Source organism: Lonchura striata, chromosome 6 (genome assembly GCF_046129695.1).
Source record: "Lonchura striata isolate bLonStr1 chromosome 6, bLonStr1.mat, whole genome shotgun sequence".
Classification (NCBI taxonomy): Eukaryota; Metazoa; Chordata; class Aves; order Passeriformes; family Estrildidae; genus Lonchura; species Lonchura striata.
This window is the reverse complement of record NC_134608.1, coordinates 15,542,948-15,567,565: the sequence shown is the minus strand read 5'-3', so window position 1 is coordinate 15,567,565 and position 24,618 is coordinate 15,542,948. Positions and strand designations below refer to the sequence as shown.

The 24,618-nt window shown below is 37.1% G+C and overlaps 1 protein-coding gene across 7 annotated transcripts in view; it reads left to right on the top strand.

Moving 5' to 3' along the window:
• UNC79 (unc-79 subunit of NALCN channel complex) overlaps nucleotides 1-24,618 on the top strand; it is a 106,604-nt gene that overhangs the window by 67,726 nt on the left and 14,260 nt on the right. For all 7 annotated transcript variants that reach the window (XM_021541311.2, XM_021541308.2, XM_021541310.2 and 4 more), the window contains 12 exons: nucleotides 121-204; nucleotides 1,822-1,924; nucleotides 3,670-3,810; nucleotides 7,684-7,722; nucleotides 8,640-8,752; nucleotides 8,837-8,922; nucleotides 9,755-9,928; nucleotides 11,487-11,555; nucleotides 12,142-12,252; nucleotides 17,702-17,806; nucleotides 21,543-21,620; nucleotides 24,067-24,156. In XM_021541311.2, coding sequence (XP_021396986.1) covers nucleotides 121-204; nucleotides 1,822-1,924; nucleotides 3,670-3,810; nucleotides 7,684-7,722; nucleotides 8,640-8,752; nucleotides 8,837-8,922; nucleotides 9,755-9,928; nucleotides 11,487-11,555; nucleotides 12,142-12,252; nucleotides 17,702-17,806; nucleotides 21,543-21,620; nucleotides 24,067-24,156 — 1,193 coding nt within the window. The remainder of the gene's footprint in view (nucleotides 1-120; nucleotides 205-1,821; nucleotides 1,925-3,669; nucleotides 3,811-7,683; nucleotides 7,723-8,639; nucleotides 8,753-8,836; nucleotides 8,923-9,754; nucleotides 9,929-11,486; nucleotides 11,556-12,141; nucleotides 12,253-17,701; nucleotides 17,807-21,542; nucleotides 21,621-24,066; nucleotides 24,157-24,618) is intronic.

Here is a 24,618-nt window from a genome sequence, read left to right as displayed (position 1 = left end):
CCTATAGCAGTTGTATTTGTCTTTCTCTTGTTTTAACTGTTTAAGACTTGTGGTGCTGTTGACTGGTGACAGGTGCTGGACTTGTGGTTCTGGAGACTGAAGTTCTTTCTTTATTCACAGAGCAGATACAGCATGGAAAGAGGCTGTGCAATGTCCCTGTTTGCCTAAACCCAGATTTGGAGGGACCACCACTGAGAATCAGAGGTTAGTTCAGTGTCTGTTTGACCTGGTCCTCTGCCAAGACTGCCAGGAAGATTTCATGGTTAATACAAAACGGTGCTGAATTTTGTGTTCTGTTTGGCTGTTAAAACCTCAACTGTCCTGCAGAAAGTATGCAGAGAGTGGCTGAATCTCATTTGTCTACAAACTGTCCTCCCTCACAGCTGAAATACATCCAGACTCTCTTACAGCCCTGCAATGGGGCAATGACCTACTTTCTTTGCCTAAATCATGTTTTTTTCCTACTGTTCACTGAACAAGAGAGGACATTTTTGAGTAGTTAAGTCTTACTCCAACATTTTAATATGCATTATGACTGATTTTAGCATTTATGTGCTGCATCTAGAGAATATTTCAGTGAAACTTCAAAAGCCATGGCAGACAGATCTTTATCTGAGTGGGGAAGAAAAACCTGGATACAAAATCTATACCTATCCTGTGCATTCTGGATATTTTTCTACATGACTGAAGTAATCTAGCCTTCTTGAAGTGTCTGCTTATATCCAATAAACCTTAGGGAGCAATTACAAAGTTTGGAACTATGGATGCGAAAGAAATGTTTCTTTCATGCTTCATAAAATGGTTATTTAAAACCTGCCTTATTCTCATTTCACTCCACTTATTATGAGTTCAGAAATTGTGGGAGCTTCTTAGCTTATTTTGCCTGAGAGCTGTTGTTAAATTTGCTTTTCTTGCAGTAATCAGGATTTTGTCGTAATAAATTCCATCTAAATCTTACATAGAGAAGTTTCCTCCTGTTTCCATAGTTAAATATTACCAGAGCAGGCTAATGTTGACACTAAATCAGAATCTACATATTGAAGCAACCAGAAAGAATATTGGCAGAGGATTACTTAAACTATAATTCAGGAAGGCAGAACTTGGAGAAGTCAAGAGTTTGGATCTCCCATAAAACATAAGTTTTTCTAACAAAATAAGCACCTATCAGGTGCACAGAAGTGCCAAGGGCAAAGGGAGCCCCATATGTTGGCATGATCACAGTGGCTGTGCTCTCAGCTGAAAAATTCAGCTTGGAAGAATAAAGATACTTTTGAAGATTTTCAGTGGAAAGCATTTCTAATTATCAACCCTCCAATGTTCTCAATTCCTTATGAATTATTTCTTCTCTCTGTCCTTTCCTGGTTTATCTCCTGTGGCTCTGTTAGGGACAGAGTGAATAGACTGATGACCTGGTGTTCAGACACGTGAACTCAATTCCTTCTTACCGTAACTGAGAACTATGGGAAGTTAATTCCCAAAATGTATGGGGGAATACTGCAAATCTTCTGATGTGCAGTCTCGTAGCAACTGTAGAATCATCTTCTCTACCTAGTAAATACAATTGTATCCAATTTTTGGTTTATGTTATCTTTTTTCCCCAAGGACTGATCTATTTTTAATTGATAGTTCTAGGTAATTGGAATAATCTGGCAGAAGCAAAGAATGTGCTTATATGTCTTTTTATAGAGACAATTTATTTCTTATTTCTAGGCATAGTAAAGCCATTATGGCTACTCTTTAAAAGTCTGCTCATCATGCATTTTTTGATTTCTCTCTGATGATTATTTCCTTTTTTTTAATTCTTTCCCTAATTGCCTTAAGGTGCTACAAAATCTAGTTTACTGTCAGCACCCAGTATAGTCAGTATGTTTGTACCTGCACCAGAAGAATTTGCTGATGACCAACCCATTCTGATGACTGACAAGTAAGTGGATTTTTTTCTCTCCTTTCAAAGAACTAGCTGAATGTCAAATAAAGTGTAGATATACTTGATGCAAATACGAAGTCCATTGTATTATTTATAGTCCATTTTATCTCTATGATAAGGTGTTTTTTTTTTCACCCCGAGGTAAACATTTTCTAAACACTGCTAGCAAGATGTGTTTTCAATTCAGTAGAATCTGGATGATTGTGCACAAGTGAAATGATGACTCAGTTATTGTGTGTCCACTGAGGTCAGGGGAAGCACTTTCCATCTTACTTTTAATCAAGGGTTCCTTGTGATCCATCAAAAACCTCTTTTGTCTGAGGGAAAATAAAAAGAAGAAAAGATAAATTCCATTTAAAAATTCCTTTGGGTTTCTGTTGAAATCAGTAGCTGTTGATGTGTCATCATATATAATCTACATAGCATTTTTAATGCTGATACTCATTGATCCTCAAAGCTTTTGCAAACCTCTATTGTTTGGTTAAAATGCATGTAAAAGGAATGTTAAACAGAAGTGTACTCATTTAATAGAGAAGTAAAGCAGTCAGCAGGGAGCCATGCATTGATTTGTTCAAAACTTGGGAAGAGAAACCACAAGTTCCTGTGTGTGCTCAGTCCAGTGGACAGACGGACATGCAAGGATGGTCACTGGAGAAAGACAGGGCCATTGTGCAGGCTGTGACTGCTAATGGACCTTATTGTGTGACAAAGTGAAGCATCCCAAAGTTAGTCTGGTCTGTGGCACTTCCCTTGGCCATTTCACCAAAGCTCAGGCAGTACCTATTAACATACAGACCAGCTGAGCTTGACTTCCATGACTTTGTTGGCATATTTTCTTTATGTTCAGTAAAAAAGGCAAGAAAATTGCCTGTTCAATTCCATTAAGTTAAAATCTCACAATCTGTTGGAGTCATTAGCAACTGATTGATCAAATTAAGGCAGCCTTCTTACTGGGCTGAGATAAGCCAGTTTCCCACATTGGTTTGCCTTTTTCATAGGTTGTGAAAGCCCGTCTCATCTCTCCCAGATCTGACATCCCCTTTATAATTAGACATTTCAGAGCCCTTTCAGACCTTCTTCAGTTGTCTTGAGCATTTCAGGGAAGGATAAGTGACTCAGCAGCAAATCTGCCCTGGGAAAGGAGACTTTTCTGACATCTAAGGTTCTGTGCCCCTGACAAGTCTTTTCATTTATTTCTTAGTAACTGTAGCTGCTGTGGGAACCAATCAGATCATTGTTTTCTAATTGTATAATTTGTTATTCATAATTCATGACTGACAGAAAGGGCAATGTGAAATTGTTCCATCTCTAACATCATCTGTGAATGTCATTGTTTGTGTCTATGGTGGCTGGGCCTTAGCCCAAGCTGCACAAATTGGCTGTGCTCACTTTGCTAGGGGCCAGACTACTGCAGATCGCTCTTGGACAGTGCAGACTGACACAGTGAGGCAGCTGGAGTACAATTGCCAAGGAAGGACCCAAAACAAGGCCTGCCCTGGGGCTGTCTTTCATTTGTTACTAAAGAAATAGGCAGTGTAGCTAGTGAGAAATTCTATGAATGTTTGAAAACTATGGACTGTCACTAATTATAGAAAGATCACAATTTCATTGTCTGTCTAAATAAATGTGGAATAGAATGTACCAAGTAGCAATACTTTTAAAAGACATAATTAAACACAGATTTATGTATACTAAGGCTTTGTTTGAAATTGTTAACATCAGGATTAAAAACTTCCTTGCAGGTGCCATGACTGTGGGGCTGTTCTTGAAGAATATGATGAAGAAACACTAGGCCTGGCCATAGTTGTGCTCTCAACCTTCATTCACCTCAGTCCAGACTTGGCTGCTCCTCTGCTGTTGGACATCATGCAGTCTGTAGGAAGGTAAATCCAGGACTTTCCTCTCTCCAACGAGATTGAAAGGATTTTGTGCCTGGAATTCGGTTTATGTAAACTTCACTGTACAAAAGTGTATATTTTAAAACTCTCAAGTGAATAACATCTGGTTCTGTCTTGTGTCTTTGTTACTCATCATTTTCTAAATTTCTTATGTAACTTCTTCCACTGTCAGTTCACTTTTTGGCAGCTCCTTTGATATTCTCCCCTTTTACCCTCCCAAAGGGAAGTTCCAGCTCAGGAATCTCCTCAGGTTGTCCCACTGTAAGCAGTGATGTAAAGAATAAATTCGGATTTTCTACATTACCCTTATTTATTTACTACCCTGTTTGTTACCTGAACAGCAACTGGTGCAGCAATTGGTGTGCTTCTTAATCTTGGTCCTTGCAAGAAAGAAAATTCTACTGTTAGTTTTTATTCCTCCTGCTAGCTGCTCCTTAAAATGTTTTTTTGGTTTTTTTTGTTTTGTTTTGTTCTGCCTTCTAGTGCTTTTTATACCCCATTTGTCAGATTTTATGGTCTTTTCTGCTTTCATTTGAGACAGGACTTCATCTTTTTGAAAGAAGACTTCTCTTTTCTAATAACCTCCCTTACCTTATTTTTTCTGCTCTCTTGAGGTCTTTCTTAACAACTCTACAGTACCTTGGCCCTATATTTCCAGCATAATGCTCATAAACAGCTTCTGTGCTTCTTACAGGAATTGCATTCTCTTGGCTCTCTCCTTGTTGCTGCTTTGACACACTTTTTCACTTTTATGTGGCTCCTGCTTTAGAAGTTATGCAGAAATGTGGTCAGCTTTTCTGACCTTTGCTTCTGGAGGAGTGTTGACTCCTAGGTATGATCATTCATCAGCATACCTGACACTCTTCAGGCTTTTCAACCATATTTTGTATGCTAGGTGAAAATTTGCATTGCCTTATAAGGGCTTCCAAACCAGCTGCTGTGTGAAAATCTCTGAGACAGTCTTGAACATTTGCTGCCATTATTTTTCTCTTGCTACTTTTACCCAGTGTGCATGGGATAATTAAAATGTATCATTACCATTGAATTATTGTGGTTGCTGTCTCAGCCACTTCCACAACTACTTGCTTCAGAGATGGGATGGATGTGATGGGGTGTTCCAGAATAAATTTCTGACAGCACTACACATGCAGAAACATTGCACAGCTCTCCTCCTCCATGTTCTTTTTGGAGGCTGAAGTTCGAATTGCTTGACTGTGGCTTCTGCAGGGGCATGGCCCTCCACAGCCTTGCTTCTCCACTACCTCCCAATTCCATTTGAACACAGCAGCTCTTCATGTCCTCCATTTCCATTAATTTCAAGGCTGCAGTTCCCTGCTGTCACTGCTAATTAACTCTGGCAGAGGCAGAGTTTCAGATCTGGATGGATGCTGCCCATTCTGTGTGATTCTTGTAAATACAACAGTACTACAGCCACAGAGAGTAAATAATTTGGAAGATGAATTATCAAGGGATGAGGGATAAGTGGGCTACTTTTTTCTGTGTTTTGAGGGGGAAATGCTGCATCTTAAGAGTGAGACAGCTCTTTGTGAGACAGCTGATTGTTTTACAGCAGCAGATGACATTGCAACATGGGGTATTCCTGGTAAATGTCCTGTCTTGTTCCTGCTGGTTGCAATTTCTGACAAATTCTAGATCCAATAAGAGGCTCCCCACAAAGGAATTACTTTGAAAATATGCAAAATATAGCTCCCAATACCCGTCTAACAGCAGAAGTGGAAGTGAATTAGACTTTTTGCATTTTTATTCTTACTAATAGAGCTACTACTTTCATGCATAGAAGGGGAAAATAAGGAGTTAGGAAGTCCAAGGTGTTTCAGGACCTAAACAACACACAGAAAAATTTTCAAAAGTTATTTGGGTACCCACTGACACAGATAGCCATCTGTTGGGATTTTCAGAAGGGAAAAATTTCTGGGTTCAAGTAACTGATAATTAAAGGTTGAAGTGTTTTTAAGACTCTGACTTGCATTTAAATTTATGATCTAGTTCTTTAATCAAGATTCTTGACTTGCTGAGTCTTATTTAACTGTTTTCCAGTGAGATTTAGCTTTCCAAGCATTAAAGCTGTGTTTGAAAGTTAAATTTAGACTTGAGCTAGTGAGGAGCTGTGGAAAACTTAACTTCTGTTCCTAATGTGTACATATTTGAACACATCCATTTCCTGTTCTGCTTTATGGCCTGCAGAGTGGAGATAATGATGAGAGTTCATGGCACTTGTGCAATAAAATATTTAGAGTAGCAATGATAAATATATACAGACCGTACATTTTGGAAAATTTTCAGATGTTCCCAAGTGTTTACTGTAGTTCATGTCAGGTGAAGTTTTTCCAGAGTTGGAAACCTAGTGTTTTGTTTGTCACAAACCCCATGCTTGCATTATCACATTCAAAAGGAGAGAAAAACATTCGACTTTGATTTCTTTTAGAAGAAAGATTTTACATTGTTGTGTTTCTGTACTTCAGTAGATCTTTGAACATAGGTGTCATGTCCATTGGGCATGTGATCAGTCTGATTAATTCTGCAGAAATCCTTGTGTGCCTTAATGTGTGCTACAGTCATTCCAGAATGAAAGCCTGTATTGCTTGAGGGTGGCCTCAGACCTTTCTCACCCAGAATTAGCTTTGCACACCAGAAATAATATGTTGTATTTTAGTGTGGATTCCTCTTAACAATACTGGAGTCAGGAACTCTAATGTGATTTTCTGATTTATGCTAGAACAACTGAAGATAACCTTTAGTCCCCTGCACCATCAAGTTAGAGATTATTGCATTGTTGGAAGTATGTTGTGTCCCCAGCTTGTCATGCATAATTCATTAAAATTGACTGAGCTGCCTTAGGGTCCTTTTTGGATTTTATTAGTTGACTAAAGAGGAAACTGTCTTCAGATCAGGGGGTGACCAAGGATGAGAAACAGCTAAATCCAGGCTAAAAGGATCATGAATCAAAAATATGCCATTGAAGATTAGATATAAAATAGTGTAGCTCTATTAACTTTTCCCTTAGACTTATCAACTTATACCATGTGGAATACTGATTTGCAGCAGATTAAAATAAGAATTTTATTTTGTATATAAGGGATGCTTCCAGTGTCCATCTTTATATTGGCTTTACAGTGTATGGCTTTTTAGTGACTTTTGATATTAAAAGTGTTTTGCTTTGATATTGTAAGTCCTGATTCTATTAATTTATGTGTCCTGCATCTTGAAGTGCATGATTTTACTTTTAAGATTGTCAGTATTTTCACCACTGAATGCCCATATTTGGCTTTAAAGTCTATATTTAAGTACTAAAATAAATGACCTGATTTTTGAGAATACAGTTGTTCTCATCTGACTTTGGAAGAGCTTGTAGGTAATTAGTGGTTTGGAAATTAGGCTAGTTATTTAAATGCCAATATCTGAAAACTAGAAGCCTCAATTTAGAGGGCCAAGCAAAGACTTTTTCCTTAGTCTGTGTTGCTGCATTAATCAGAACTATTCAATCAGTAGGCAGCTTTTGGCAAACTTTTTCTCTCTAAAAAAATTAGTTAACCATGATATGCTGTAGGGCAAAAACATTACTTCATTATCTTTGTGGTAGTAGAGAGAGGCAAAATTTGTCTTTAGAGCAGTTGAGCATTAGTGAGACTGCAAGACTGAATAGAGTTTATGTCATGGAAACATGATTTTTCTGAATTTAGGTGCTCCTCAGAAGATATTTATGTTAACATTTTAAATGTTCTCTAAAATTTGTGTGTGTTATTTATTTAAGATGGTACTTTATTGGCTTAATTAAAAATGAAACACACACACACAAAAAGCATATGAGTTTCAATTTCTTTTTTATTTTTATTCCAGGTTGGCATCAAGTACCAGTTTTTCTAATCAAGCAGAAAGGTATGGTAGCAAAGGATATCTTGACAAAAGTGAAACAATCGGTCTAAAGCATCATCTTCCCTGACCCTAAAATCAACTAAATTTAACTTCTAAAAAATATTTATGAGTAAAAGGAAAAAACTTTACATTTATTTCAAATATCCTGTATTTTCTGGAGATTAACAGGAGCTCATATTCATATGTGTTAAACCTGGAAAAAATCAGATTCAGATGCTGTTTGGTCTTCACAATTTCAGTGCAGCTTTTTCTAATTGGTTCTGTGTTCAGTATTTGTCTTGATAAACTATCTCCATTAATTCAGTCAAGTGAATCCTCCTTGGCCATGGAGAATCCTTGCTAGTGATGCCTCATTATGTAAATCAGATACTGAATAGAATAAATTCATTTTGTGAAGCTGTAAAGCATGTACAATTTATGAGTAAATAGATAATACTTTGGCTTTTAAAATTAAACCATTCATTTATGAATGATTAGAGTACTTCATCTTTTGAAGGAAACTGCAAGAGGCAAATGAATATTATATTGTTTTTGTTTACCTGTTGTTCATGTGTTTTGTGAAAAGCCAGAAACCTTATTCTGTGTCACTGAAGTACACAAGGTGAGAGCAGGATTATATTTCATTTTCACAGGACTCACAAATAAAACTATGTGGATACGGGTATTTATTGAGAGAATACTTTATGTATGTGCATGTAATTTTTTTATCTATTCATATTTGAGCTCAAGTCATAAAATCAACTTGCTGTACTTTTTCTCAGGATCAGGACAGTTCTAGTTTTGAGTGTCTCACTCATAACTGAACAATTCCATAATTAAAAAGAATAGCATCATTTTTATTTTCTCCATGTAGTCAGCAATGACAAGTGTTTAATCTGCAATGGAATTTTTGTCTTCTTTCCTTTTCCCTTCATTTTCAGCATGATGATCCCTGGAAATGCTGCAGGTGTGGCCAAGCAGTTCCTCCGTTGTGTGTTCCATCAGCTGGCTCCCAATGGCATCTTCCCTCAGCTCTTCCAGAGCATTATTAAAGGTAATGTGCAATACCTGGGTGCATTTCTGACCCTCAGTTTCCTCTGTATGAATAGCCAGTACAAAAATGTCATTCCAATTTCAGATGGAAGCTTTTTACGGACCTTAGCTACATCTCTGATGGACTTCAGTGAGCTGAGTTCCATTGCTGCTCTGAGTCAGCTGTTAGAGGTATGCTGAAAATTGGCTGTGTTAGTGATGCTAATTTTATTAGCATTATCAGGGTCATTTCTCCTCATTTGAATTCAAACTTGCTTCATCAAAAACACTGAATTTTTTTTTTTGTCCTTCCTCGAAGTAGTAAGACTGTCCTCACCACTGGCAGTGTATCCCATTCCTTCCCCAACCACTGCTTTTTGTTTTCAGGAATATTTCTACTCATGCTTCTCAGTTCTCCCTCTTCATTTTATCTGATGACAGTTTCTCTTAAGTATTCCAAAAATCTATTGCCTGTCTTTCACTGACTCTATTCTATGCAGCTGGCATATTTCTACTGTATCATTTTTTCCTCCTACTAGAGCTAGTCACTTGCATGTATCCTGCCCTTGCAAGAACATGACAATTGCCTCATACAAGATGTTGGCACCACTTTAAAACTAAAGACTTTACTCATGTCTTTTCAGGACACAAGCCACAAAAGCATACATGGTCTACGGAACGTGAATGAACATATCTTCTTTAAAAGTGTCTAAAGGAAAACACGAAAAATCTGCTGCTGAATAATTTGAGTTTTGCCTTTTCTACTGCCATGCCAGTCTAAGCAGATTATGAGTTAGGACCCTGCTTTTAACATTTTGGCTCAAAATCTTTTGGTCAGTACTTTAGGAACTGCTGGACTAACTTTCACATACACAGCTCAAATTCCCAGCACAACACTATCATTAACATAATATAAAAAGTATGCAGTATCTGGTTTCAAATTAATCTCAGCACTTCCAAATACTGTGTCAGGGACCATTTCTGCATGTGCATGATTGTTCACAGTTCTCGTTTTGTTTCCCAGGGTTTAAACAACAAAAAGAATTTGCCAGCAGGGGGTGCGATGCTCCGCTGTTTGGAAAACATTGCTGCCTTTATGGAAGCCTTGCCGATGGATTCCCCCAGCAACCTCTGGACCACAATTAGTAATCAGTTTCAGACCTTCCTTACTAAACTCCCGTGTGTTTTGCCTCTTAAGGTATGATGTGTGGACATTTGAGACAAGCTATTGGTCAGGATGTACTGAAACTGTGGAGAAAGTGTGGATAACCAATCAGAATGGTTTATTGTGAATGTTTCCTAATGATTCAGCTGATGTTTCCAGAGGACTGGATTTATTGTATCTCTGATCCATCCCTTTAATTATGTTTTCTGTGGGTAACAACAGCAACTCTGACCAGAGTACTTTTCACTTCTTTCTCCTATGCATTTTCTATGCCCTGTCTCTGTTAGATTAAAATATTGCATTTGAGAGAGGCAGTATTTAGACAATAAAAATTAATCTGGTTTTAATTGTTGAAGCTACGTAAAACTCTTAAGAAGAGCAGCACCACCTAATTAATTTGCCAAAAGTACACAGTAGTCAGACAAGGCAGAGAGAGCTGAGACTGCTGGGACTTGGGCATAGCCTCTTTGGCTGACCAGGTTGTAGTTCTGATTGTAATAGAATATTGTTACAGAAACTGAATACAGAAACTCTGGGCTCTGATTTATCAGAGCTCAGAAGACATACAGCGGGATCTTATCTCCTGCAGTAAAAACTTCTGAGTCTTTCCAGTAAACTCCAGTAAAACAAATGGAATTCTGATGCACTTAATCTGTTTCCTGTGGTGTGAATGAACTCAGTGGTAATTTCTTCTATACAAAGCAGTGTTGTTCTATATGGGCTGAGGGATCCAAAATCTAAATCTGTTACTGATAACATTGTCTTTTAAATTGGTTGTCACCACCTGGCTACATGAATGATATCAAATTCCTTGGCACTATTATGCAATAGTCACATCTTGAAACATCTTTAGTTTTTGGTAAACTGTGGCTTTATCCTTCAGCACTTACTAAGACAAGCAGGCAATAATCATTCCCTTTGTGTACTAGCTACCCCAGTCTGCTGCATCTTATGTAACTGAAATAAATAAAAAGAAATTAAGTAGATCTTGGTTCCAACTGCATATCCACCATTCACAGAACCTTTAGGTGGAGGGTTTACTCTGATTTCCCTTCTATTCATGGAAGGTATTATTACTGATACAAGAAAAGCAATTGCTTGCTCCTGAACTTTCAATCTCCTGTTCTTTTCTTTAGGGTTGTAGGGGACACTGATATTCTAGATGTTTACAGCAGGGGTGAGGCAAGACAGTGGATTGATCCTGAAAAGTCCATTCAGTGCTGTAACCTGTGTGATTTATTTGAAATAAACATTACATTCTAAGAAACAACTTAAGGAAACAGCTACTGACATGGCATATTCCAATGTTACATGTTATGAGATGTCTTAATATGTGAGGGAAAATATAGTCCAGAACAAGCACAGACATATAAAATAACGTTGATGGTATGCACCTATATCTCACTGAAGGTGTATGATTGTGTTCAAGAATAAGCTAGTTTAGAGAAAGTAATTAAAGATCAATCATCAGGGATAATTTTTCAGACTTCACTTGTAAGTTATTCCTAGCTGCTACCACTATAAGCAAGATATGTACACAGAAAGACACTAACTTATTTTCTTTTTCTTTTTTGCCTTCAAATATGTTCAGTGTTCTTTAGACTCTAGTTTAAGAATCATGATTTGCTTGTTGAAGATACCTACCACTAGTGCCACCAGGGTAAGTTCCAAGAAGACAAAATTCTATTGCCTCAGATATAGTCAGCCTGTGCAATTGTATGAATGTGTTCATATCCCCTGGCTAGGAGAGTATTATATGTAAGCATAAAATTGTGCACTCCCATACTGTTTGGAGAATGATAAGAGCTTTGGAATCTAGGTTACAGTAAAGTGGGGGTAGAATTACATTCTTGTGTGGGTGTGAATGTATGTCTTCTTAAAGATTTGATGTTCTCTTTTTTTTTCCCCTCCTCTATTATTTTCTTTAAAAGAAAGAGTAATGAGCTTCCTTAGACCTTTTTCAGTACAATTCCACTGAAGTCAGTGAGATTTTCCTGCATAAACTATACAGAATCTCTTATAAACACTGTGTCACAAGTGAAACTGTTTTCTAACTTTTTGTTTCTAACTTCTGACAGAAGCATGAAGGCATATGATACAGATGTTTGACCAAAACAGTGTGAATCCCAGGCAGAGAACCTCTGAGCTAAAAATAATGCTGTTCTATTCAGGCGTTTCAGAGTTGGAATGCTTCTTTGCTTTTTTGGGCAACGAGTTATTGATTTCTGTAACACATGTCATTGCAGAGTCTTCTGGAACCTTTTTCAAAATTACTGAGTTTTGTAATTCAGAATGCTGTCTTCACTCTGGCCTATCTGGTGGAACTATGTGGTTTGTGCTACCGAGCCTTCACAAAGGTAACAGTGCCATTGTCTCTTCCTTTAGGGACAGGTGAAAAACAGGACAAAGTCGTACTTACCACAAGTAGTTTGGAAGTAAAGATGGAATCAGTATCAATTTTCAGGCATGTTAACAGTTTTAACATAGTTTGGTTAATCAAGTAGTGATCATGGTTCAGTGCCTTTTAATAATGTTGAGTTTTACATTCACAGTAAAGACGCAGATGATGGGAACCTGCTGCAGATGTTGCTCAGAAAAGTATTTTCAGAAAAGTATTTTCATGCGATTTTGGGACTTGGACATTTTTTTCTCATATTGAGAAGATACCTGGTATTCATGCATCACTTAAAATGTCTTTACAGTCATATCTTTCCTAGTGCACAAGTTTAGCCACTCACACTTGTGAGTAAAAACTTAAATATTCCTGATAGTGCCTTTTGAGAGCACAGCTGGGAGGGGAGTCAGTAGACAACTAACTAAAATGGAAGACTCCATGTTAGGAGCTTTCCATCTTAGAATCCTGTTCATTCTGTATTGGGTATTTTCCTTTGGCTGTTGCTGTGAAAAAAGGGAACAGTATATGTACACTTTTAAAAAATCTTAAAGATTCCTGGATGAAAGCTATGGTGTACAAGTAACAGTTGTTACTTGGGTTCATTTTTGTAGCTATCGGTAAGAAGTTTAACAACAAAAAAGCAATTGAACCCATGGTCATATATACTCCATTATGTAGATTGTCAAGGTACTGAGCAAAAACGTTGCTTTAGCCATTAAGTGCACAGTTTTCCATCCTTGCTACATTTGTCAGAACAGTAATTAATCCTCAGGAAACATTCTGTCATAAGTAGTTACGTGATTTTCTATTTTGATAATGTACAACTGGAACATGCATTCTTTGAGTCTTGTTAAGACTTAAAATATCACTGTACAAACAGTGAAGAAGAAATGATAAAAGCAATGACACTGTTGTGGAAAAACTGCACCACAAGACAATAAGAAACATTTTAACAAAAATGTAATGGTTTGAAGCATTAAATAGAAATTAATTAACTATGTTTAATGACAGCAAGCAAGTACTAGCTTTTTGTCTAATTTGAAAGAGTTTATACAATGGAATAATCCCGAATACAGAAGAGATTGCCTAGCTTTTGGAATGATTTTGAATTGTATCTATAGTTAAGGCTTTGGGCAAGGCAAAGTGAGTAAAATGTTAACTTGAAGTCTAATAGTGTTTTTTTTTTTTCATTGAGACAGAAAAGCCGCATTTAAAACTAAGGCAAAGATACCCCTCTTGCATTTGTAGTCTTATCAGAGTGTTTCATGTATCTGCTAAAGCAAATGGTGAACTACAGGAAATTTTTTACTTTTCTCAGGCTCTTCAGTTCCAGAAAAATGCAGTTAAAACCATGGTATTAGAAAACCCACACTTGTTTCTTGCATGCTTTGTGGTTGATTGTTCTGTTAATGTAGTGAGTACTTAATTGCACACTGGAAGCTTGGATTACAATCTTCTTGATTTAGTTTAATGCAACCTGATGACCCAGAAATGGAAGCATTAGTGAATGTTCTGCATTGTATAGCCACAAAATAGTTAATTTAGTGGAACTCCACACTGCATTATCTTTGCTATTTCTGAAAGCTTACCATAGTTTTGCCTTAGAAGTGTCAAATTAATGCCTGTTGTTAGAAAAAACACCAAATCAGTTATGATGCTTCTCTGCAGTGGAAGTCACTGTAGGTAAATAAGAGTGATGTGGTACAGCAACACATAGAAGTGAATTCTAGAAGGAATATGATTGTAAGCATTGAAACTATTCAAATGTAATGGCTTGTTTTGCAATTTTGAGTGTGCTGACTGGAACAAAATACCAACTTTCAGCTAAGCTGTGGAGGATTCTTGTCTTTTCAAAGTGCAAGCTACTCTGACATGCACTTTGTAGAGGTCAGTGCTGTACAACCACTCCAAATTTTTTTTTACTCCAGCATTTTCCTAATACCCTGTGGCAGGAATTTTTGAGTTTCTCTTGTCTTGGAGCCTAAAGACTCAACGTCAGTCTGATATTTCCTTGTCTGATTCCTAATTCCTTTCTGTTCCAGGTCAGGAATTTGTTTTTTTTTCAGTGCCTTTGGAACTCTTAGTTGAGATTGCCATGTCTTCTGTGGATTGTAATCTTCCTATCTTTAGTTTTCCTTTCAAGTGTCTTAAGGTCCTAAATGGACACTTTCTGGCTTTCTTATCTCTTATAGCTGCAGAAGCTTGAACCTAAACTTAGCCTTTTGTGGTGTTCTGTTGTCCCTTACTAAGTAAATGCAGAATGCCACATGATTTTGCTATTGAATCTTTTAAGGAATATTAAGAGGCAGATCTTCAGTATTTTTAATTACTGTAGTAGCAGCAGTGATAAAATAAAGATTTTTGCTTTATACTGGCTTACTTGGGGTATAGCAAGTAAAGGTCCAAATTGACTCTTAGTAATAAGTTTGGACCCTGACATACTACTGGAACTTCAGTAGCTTCATGTTCTCCATATTGACATGTGGTTAGTCACAATTTGAAGCTTGCAAAGTCATTTTCTATAGGGATGCACAGACATTTGAGAGAGTTAATTTGGCTGAGTAGTGGCTGAAGTAGAGTATTCTTGACACTTCTGGTATCTGTCTGGTAGATTTATACTTGTGGCTCCCCTGGGTGTTACTCTCAAGGAACAATGGCTTTGTGGCTGAATATAAAGTTTATACATATTTATCACCAGCAGGATGATAGGAATAAGTAGACTTGGGTAGGAAGGATACTCTGGGCCATTGACTTATATGTCATCGCTCCTGATGTACAGTGCAGGAAGCAAGAGATCTGATGTCAAAAAACCATTTTGCCTGATGGTGCTCAATCTTTCTTCATCACATGTGATTACAAATGTTAAGAGTTTAGACCGTGAGATGGGAGACTTCTTTGAGAAAGAGGCAATTAGGTGTTGTATTATCCCTAAAGCCAAGAAAGCTGGGATTCATGAAGCTTATGCTTCCTTTCTAGTGTTCTGACAGAGCACTAGATTATGCCCAGTTATATCTTGTATAGCTTAGATGTTGGTATGTAAAATAGTTGAATGCTTTTGAAACAATTATGTTTTCCTTCTTTTTCAGTATGTGTAGGCTGCTGGACTGGGTTACTGATAGGAACTTGTGTCCACTCTTTGGAGGGATGTAAATGTCAACTGACTTGAGTGTGGCACTGCATAGTGTCTGTGTCACAAGTCTGGGAAGGCATATGATGGTGGGAAGGGACACTCTCCCTGGGAAATTCTAACAAGTAATCAGAATTTGTTTACACCGTGGGTCTTATACACCATTCTGTTTCTTCGTTCCCACTCAGAATATTGTAGTGTGAGAGGAAGTTCAGGTAATGATAGCAAGAATGATCAAACAGTTGGAGTTCCACATACAGAGCAACTAAGTCAGAGCTCTTTGATCTGAAAGAGCAGCAATTGATGGGAATATGAGGGAGGTCTGCAAGGTCCCAAGTGATCCAGATAGGACTAGGTAATTTCATTCCTTTCCAGTGTAAAGAACATACTAAGTTTATAGGAACTAGGCAAAGCAAGTAAAGGGAAATGATTCTTCACAACAGTGTGTGGCTCTTTACCAAGCACCATTAGTGCTAAAGGTTGGCATGAGTCCCAAAGGTCAATTGACAGTTACGTGGAAGAGAAATACATTGAGAGTTTTGAATTATACAGAAACCACATTGAGCTTAGAAGTTCCCTGAGCTGAAAATAGTTGGTGAAATTATACATGCTTGCCTTGTTCTTATTCTTCCTTTTGCTTCTGCTCATGGCCTTATTGGAGATAACTTACTGAAGACATTTGTTCCCATCTGACCTCTCCTGGATATTCTTATTTTGTATATTTTTTATCAGAGCACCACTCATGCATGTGGAATGTGTGACTTTTGAATATTTGTCCCCTCAGGAAATGGTTTCATAATACAGCTGATTCTGGAGTGTTAGATTCCTGCAAGTTTAGCTGCCTAGACTGCAGCAGTATAGTCAGGCAAGGACAAGGACTGCAGTTTGGGACCCATTCTCTCATCTAAATGTGTTATCTTTCTGCACACTCCATGTAATTGAAGAGGAAACTAGAAGCTTGGAGTACGGTCTCTTGATTCACAGACTGGAGTCATAACTTCCATGAAATACACACCATTCTGTTTTTTTGGCACCTTCTCTCAATTCAAAGCCTGATCCTTAAAATCTTTTTTCATTCTGGGATATGTGGGTGCTGTGGGAGACGTGCACTGCTGCTGCAAGCTTTGTTAGTATGCCACACAGGTAGTGGGGAAACAGCAGTTCTCTTAAGAGGAACACTGGTGACTGCTTGGTCTGCTGCAACAAAAGCTCACTCTCACTTTCAGCTCCTCCTGTGTGCAGCTGGAGGTGGCCTTCAAATCCTCTCACTAATTAATTTCATAAAACTTCTCTGAAGAAGAGACAAATAATCCCATTTTACAGATTTTGTGGAGAAACTGAGGCCCTGCCTGAGTAGAAATTTTCACATATTTAACTTAAGTGAGCAGGCAAGTACATGGTATTTACAAGATGAAGGGGATACCAGGTTTTAGATTTTAAGCACACTTTGGATATGCTCTCATTATTAGACCATTTATTTCATCTCTAATGGTTATCTGAAATAGAGCATGGCGCTCCTGCTTATCAAAATTCTTGAGTTGCTGTGGTCAGTAGCAGGTTATAGATTTGTTTCATGTTTTTATCTTATCTTAAAGTTGGAGAATGTCAAAGATGTATAACAAGGCCATCTTATCTCTTCTACTCCTTGCTGACTCAGCCCTACAACTCTATTCTTAGACTTTTGTGTTTTAATCTCCACTGGCTGATTTCCCCCTATGTTTTATAGCGTTTCTGTTGTAGCAGCTGTAGCCAAGACTGTTTTTATTGTGGAAGTGGAAAAGTACTGCAAGTCTAATGAGTGGAAATAGATGGTCCAAGCAGCTGTAGTGGAGGCATGCTTTTTTTTAAAGGGGAATAACAACCGAAAAAGAGTATGGTGAAATAGAGACTGGTTTTGGCAGCTTCAGTGAAAGAATAATGCTAAATACTATGCCAGTTTTGTTCTTCTGTGTTATTTCTTACTGCTTTCCTCTTTTCATGGGACTACTTAATGGAAGCTGTGTTTGCATACCTGGGTTTTATAACTATTTTATAAAATCTGTCTGTATTTCATGTGTGAAATACTAAATCTTGAATATAATGTCTGATAAAACAGCAAAGAAAAATCACCTTCATTGATGTCTGTTCATTAAGTCTGTAGAATTATATGAATTATGAGTGATGTTCGCTTTTTTTTTTTTTTTAAACAGCAGAAACTGGTACTTTTCAAACTTAGATAAAAAGTATTTTTATGGTTTACTAGTAGCTGTCAGCAAATTCATAATTCTGTGTTTTTTTGTGGCAGGAAAGGGACAAATTCTATTTGACACGCTGTGTTATACTGGAGTTACTGCAAGCACTCAAGTTAAAGTCACCCTTACCAGACATGAATCTGCTGCTGTTGGTGCAGGTACAGGAAATTCTGATGTAATTCTCATATTGATCCTGTCTTGGCCCAGAGTGGGAGTGGGGCAGAGGCTGAAGAACTGAGTCCAACATGGTTACAGAAAGTACCAGCAATGTCTAGGGAAGCAAGAACTTTAAAATCCAAATCAAGTTGCATTTGTATGCATTGATGCATAGATTTAGGCTCCTACATTAAAATTTAAGAAACTATATTTGGAATCCAAGTTTTTCATAATGATAATGACCTGTGCATCACTGATGATGTATTGAATATCACAGAATATATCTTGAGTTGGAAAGGACCCATAAGGGTTGAGTCTGTTGAGTTTTGTATCGTGTCCTATTGGGGCAGCTGCCCCTGGTGCTGCCTTGTCTTCATATCCTAGCCTCAAACCCTATCACCTGTTGTGTGGGAAGGGCTGCTAGTTCATCATGGTCGGAACTTACTTTCTGGCAGTAAGCTTGTCTCCACTTCCTGAAAGCCATTTTCTTTTGACCTGTAGTTTTCCAGCAAAGAATCCATTGACAATATTCCTGCTGCTTTCATTCTGTGGAGTCAAGCTACCATTGGAAAATATGAGGAAATCAGATACAGGCTTGTGAAAACTGCCTCTAAGAAGGCACAGTTTGGCATCACAAGCTTGTCCCACAGAAATTTGCTGAAGTCCCTCAAATGTGATCACAGGTAATGAGCTCTCATTGTTTACAATGAGGTAACAATGATACGTTAGGAACTTATATTTGAAACTTAAAATTATAGGGGACCAGCATAACAGCACTTCATAAGGTCCAGGTGAGGTGTTTATTACATAGATCCCTCATAATGCTCCCAGCATCACAACTCTTTTCACTCTTTCCCTTCCCATGATGGTCAAAGCTTCGTGTAGCTTACTGTGGATTAATTTTCTTTTAGTACTGGTACATTATTCATAGTAAGTAAATGACTGCCAGTTGACAGAGGAAGTAATACTGACAATATGACAAATGAAATAATATGACAGTAGGATAGCTCTGAAAACAACCCTTATGCCATCAGTGTTAGAGGAAGAAGTTGGAAAGGGAAGAATAACACATGGGTTTTTTTAAATTTTGATGCTTAAGGGTTGTTTTTTAAAATCTATTTAAGTTAAAAAGCACAAGTTTGTAATCTTTTTTGTTGTTAATTATTATTAAACTCAAACTTACTTTTTTCAGTCCCAGTCAATACCATCAAATAACCAACTTCTTTCTGTCTTATGGCTGCAGTGAGGCACCTTGATACCATGTACATTGTTTTTTTTGGCTGGAACTGATTTTTCCTGTGTTACAGAATAAAGCAATTATTCTGCATTACTCCTATAGTTCAGTCCTGTGGCTACCCCAAAGAACAACAATCCCCTTGTCTAGTCCTTCCTGAATGTTTCATTTGAGAATGCAAACAGGCCATGTCAATTTTGGCAGTGGGGTTTAACTGATTTACACTTGTGCTTCATATTGAGTCAATTGCCTGAGAGACCCAGTAAGCAAAACTCTCTTACATTACTTTACCTCATAGAGATGAAATGGTGTTTGCCTGGGTTTTCCTCCTAGCGCTGCTCCCATATGCTGTATTCACTTTGGGATGTATTCATACCTTACACAACAGCATCTAATGTGGATATAAATGTCTTTTATGATGTCTCTCTTTCAGAGGCTGATGAAGTGATTCATATTTCCTGCTATCCAAAGCAGCCAGCTTATGTTTTTATGCAGTCAGTGGTGAAGAATAGGGGTTGTATTCAGACCATCTGCCATAGATGCCTACTGGAGGCATGATGACTGCTTCTCCCATTGACTGTAAATTGGCAGCTCTCAGTAGTTTGTGGTCTGAATCACTCAACAGCCTCTGGAATTGCAATACCATAGTAACCACTAAGCCCATCTTAAGCACCAGTGTAATTTAAGAAATTTAAATAAAATCTACCAGTAAAAGTGCATATGTCTCTTATTTTTTAAATATTCTCTGGTGCCATTAATAGAATTAAGGGATTGGTTCACCTCTTTACCACACGAAGCCACTACAATATTAATTCAAATTGTATGCTTTTGAATGAATAGAGACACAGCAGAGTTAACACAGCACCAAACGGAAATGGTTTTAATTTCCAGCAGTCATGTCTCCATGGACATGTTAGCCTATATGCAAGATTCTATACAGACAGTGCACACAGAATACAGAGATTCTGTCAAGCTGTTCCAGATAACAAAGGAGCTATGAGCACTTAAATTTAATGATAGATCAGTCGTGGGCTGACTAACAAAGGAGTTCCTAGAAAGGTACATTTGACACCCACGTTTATCCAGGTTACATAGTGTCATCAGTGTCACTGGTGACATTAAGGCTAAGATGAGAGTTAACTTTATCCCACTTTACAAAGAATGAGAATTTTTAACAAGATCACTCCAATCTTTGCATAGGAGTTTTGGATGATAAAGGGTACAGAAAGACTGTCTTCTTAATTTGTCCTAGCAAATGAAAGCCATCATCTACATGCTGCTGTTCCATGGGTTTCCATAGGAACTGCTTCTTCACGCAGCATTTTGTTTCCCAGTACTTTTCTCCTGCTCACATTTAATCTTCAGGATTTCCATTCACTTCAAATTGTACTGGTGTCTCTTTAGAATTTGCTTGTTCAGTCAGTCTCTAAGATTCAGGGTACCTGATCTGTTTTATTGTAAAGCTTGTGGATGTTTAAGAGTAAATTCTAGGGCTGTAAAGAATATTTTGAAATACTTTCATGAAGAGAAGTCAGTTATTGAGAGTTCTGCTAACATACATGCATTAGACATCCATAAAATATGGTAGTCAATATCTGTCTCAGTTTGTGAAAGTACTATGATATCAATGAATTTTTAATCAGAAGGAAGATTAAGGTTTAAACCTTAGTTGACAGTTATTTTCTGTCTGCTCTTTCTTAGAAAGTTACATTGCATCACTATGGACAAAAAATGTTGAAGTGCAGATATAATGTTAGGACAAGAAATTGTTAGGAACAAGCAAATAATTTGCAGGGTGTCCAATGCATTATTGAAGTGTATAATGATGAAATAACAGCATTAGCAAGTTTAATGTATGAATGATGTGGACATTGGAGATTTTAGGTCAAGGGATTTGAAAACAAAAAGAAACAGGAAAAAAAGGTAAAATAAAAGCATAAGAAAAGCAATGAGATATTCTACTGTATTAGCATGACACTGACCATGTCTTAGAAACAGCTTGTTTATGTAGTATTGTGCAGAATTTATACCACACCATACTAGTATGTTGTCACCTTCAAAACTCTTTATATAATTCATCGTTGTAGAACTTCAAGGACATGTTGTAATATCACAGAGAAGAATATGGCATCCTGCCTTATCCTTCTCTATCGTGGTTCACTCTATAATGAGAGGAATGTTTGATAAATGGGAGAAATAGCAAGTATATCTATTTTTTTCATAAAGAAAGTCTGATTTGTTACACAATATTCTTCAAATCACTTTTGCACAGCATATATGTTAATTAAGCACATTAAAGTCAGATTTTTTTTCAATAAAATTATCTAATTTGTAATAGGGAGTTAAGTAGGTTGTTTATAAAGAAAGAGATCTCTAAAGGCAAATTACTATCAATAAATGCAAGAAGAGATCTGAACTGATTTTAATGAAATAATAAAAAAATTATTAGTGTCTTCGGTTCCTGAAAAACAATTTAAAATAATTTGTCTTTAATTTCTTCTTAGTTTGTTTGTGCAGATGCTGGAACAAAACTAGCTGAGTCAACAATTCTACATAAACAGATGATTGCCTCAATGCCTGGAGTAAGTACTGAACCAAAGTCCATTTCTTAGTTCTGCTGTTCTGATTTTTTTAAAAAATACATCTTATTCAGCTTGCTTTGCTTCATTTTAATTTTCTGTCCTTTTCATTTCTCCTCTGATTGGTAAGATGGATTACAGGCAGAGGTTGAGATGCTTCATTCTTTTTATTAACAGTGGAAAACTTCTGAATTTGATGTTGCTTCCCTTGCTTTCACTGATAACCTTTAGTCATATAACTGACTTGAGTGGAGCCTGTGCTCAAAAAGACAAATCAGAGATCTGCAATTCTCAGTGGGGAGCAGACCAGTTGAATGCATAAAAAATGGTAGCAGGATGGAAAGCTACAAGCCATTGCCACCATTCTCATAAAAGATTATCTGATTAAAGAAGGGAGTTAATGGTATTTTTCTAGTAATGTGTAAGTCATTCTTCTATATCCTGCTGATGAGTGTAGCTAAATTACAAGTGCTCCTTGCCCAGGCACTGAATATGCACCTGGTGAATATGGGAGGAAGTAACACAATGGGAGGTCTTGACTTGTTCCATATCATATGTGACTGAGTACCCAAGCAGATGGAAGAGGGTTAGCCAAGGTTTGCTTTACAAGCTGAGTGAGGAAAACTTGTTTCCTTGTGTGTTTGTCAGCTTTAGGGATGTCTTAATAGGATCTTTCCTGTGTATCTTCTGAAGTGCATGATTTTTTAAATGCCAATCTTTAATAATACCTTTCCTCCCAACATGATATTTTAATTTTTACTTGCTTTAAATAGATAGATTAATAGTGGTGTTACAAGGTGTGATAGGAACATGATTGTTTCAGAAGAAAACACAGAAAATTAGGCTGCCTACTGCTTGCATGAAACAGAATAAGTTGTTGGAGAGGAGTCTTGTGCAATCGAGAATTTATTTGCAGAAGCTGGAGTGTAGTCTCTTTCATAATTCTATTATTCGATATTCTAAAACCCAGGTTGAATCCTTAGTGTACATAAACTGGATGGAGGATACACAGACAGGATTCCCAATGACCATGTTTTACTGGTTTTTATTCTGTCGTGGGAACTGACAGGGACAACATTTGAAAAACCAGAAGGTGGCATAGTAAGGGGGCATACAAAAATGAGGAGTGCCCAGGTTACTTAAATATAGAATGCTAGCAGTTTTTCTAATTTCAGTCAGTAAAACTCAACTGTGGCCTAATAATTCCATGACTAAAACTAAATCTAGTTCCTCAGATAGGATAATCTTTGAAGCTTCTATGCTTCAAAGTGCAGGTAATCAAAAAGAGGTCAAAGAACAGTAGTTTTCTTCTGTAAACTTCACTGCAGTGCTCTGCCCTGAGCCTATAACTTAGGATAAAGTAGATTTTGGTGACTTCAAAAAGATATCTAATTTAATAATGAGATAATTTAGCCTCAAAATTACGTATTTCTTTTACTTGGCCCCTAAGAATGAGGCATCCATAGTTCCTGTTGAATTCAGGTAGCATTTTCTTCACCTCAGACTATTACCATGTAAACAGAGGTTTATGTGGTACCTAGTGGGTTGGTAGCATCACCTTTGCAAAGCTTCCCTGCAGGGCTCTCTGATTTATTCAAAGCCCTTATTTAATCTGACAGCTTTGTTCTGTTGACTGCTTTATGCACCTCAGGCACATCTTGTGCTTGCTGAGGGCCAGGTTCACATTTCTCACTTTTCTAGGAAGAGGATTATAAAAATCTGTAGTGCACAAATACAGCAAGTACCACATTGAATCCTCGTGTTTTCCCTTTGAGGTTTTTGCTCTGGCACAGGTGACTTCTCAATAAGCTTATGCTTTGCGATCTAACTGGAGCACTGCATAGCTTAAGTACCATTATGATGCTGTATTTTGAATACTTTTTTTTCAGGAATACACAAGAAATATTCATTAGTTTTTTGCATAAACGAGAAAACATAATACATTTCAGTGATGCTCATTTTAGTGATGTTTACATATAGAAGACCTGAAGTTACTTAAACTGTTTTTCCATTGTGATTAATGTGAAATAAGGGCATCTATGCCTGAATTTTGTTTTCTTTGATTGTAACTGATTGGTTCCAATTGCAGAAATGCTCAGCTGCTTAAAAAACTGAGTTGTTAAATTCTCATTGTGGTTTTAAGACTTTGATTCTGGACCACTGTAAATTTCAGGATGACATGACAAGAATATTCTTGAAAGTTTCATCAGTTGATCTTTTATTGCTGTCACAGGTAAGAGTATTTTATGATGCATGAAGAAATTACAGCAGCTGGGCTATCTTCTCATACTATAATCAGATAAGAGGAGATAATACAGTGAGAAGAACATCAAAGAATACCTATTCCTAATTATTCTAACTAAAAAGTAAAATAAAGAATTTGAGACAGACTAATTGTATTCTGGTGAAGCAAAACCCAGTACTTAAACTTTTTTATTTTATGTTTTAGTGTGGAACAGCAGCAATGGAATGCATGAGGCAATATGTTGGGGAAGTGCTGGATTTCATTGCAGATATGCATACCTTAACCAAATTGAAGGTTGGTTCTGGCATATATTGATCTAAAGTGTATGAGTTTTTTTGACAAAAAATATGTTTTCTGTAAGGAACCTTCCTGTGAGACATAGTAGGAAATATTTGAGGGTGACTGACAGTTTTTTTCTTTCTCTTGTAAAAGAATATTAGTGCTGTTATAGATTAGAAACTTCTGTGGCATCAGTAAAAAATAGCTTATGTGGTGTTGAAATGGAGGCTGATTCTAATATCATGAGTACACAATAGAAATGAAGGCATGATTTTTCCAAAATGTTGATGATAAGCAAATGTCATACCGAAGTCCACAGTTGTGTTTAATATAACTCAGGGAAGCATAAAACTCCCTGCCTGTACAACTAAGTACACTCCTGTGGAGGAATTCTGTGTCTCCTATAGACACAAACAGACACTGAAATTTATTAGAAGTTCAGAGGTAATTAAAATGCAGTAATTGACCTAAAAGAGT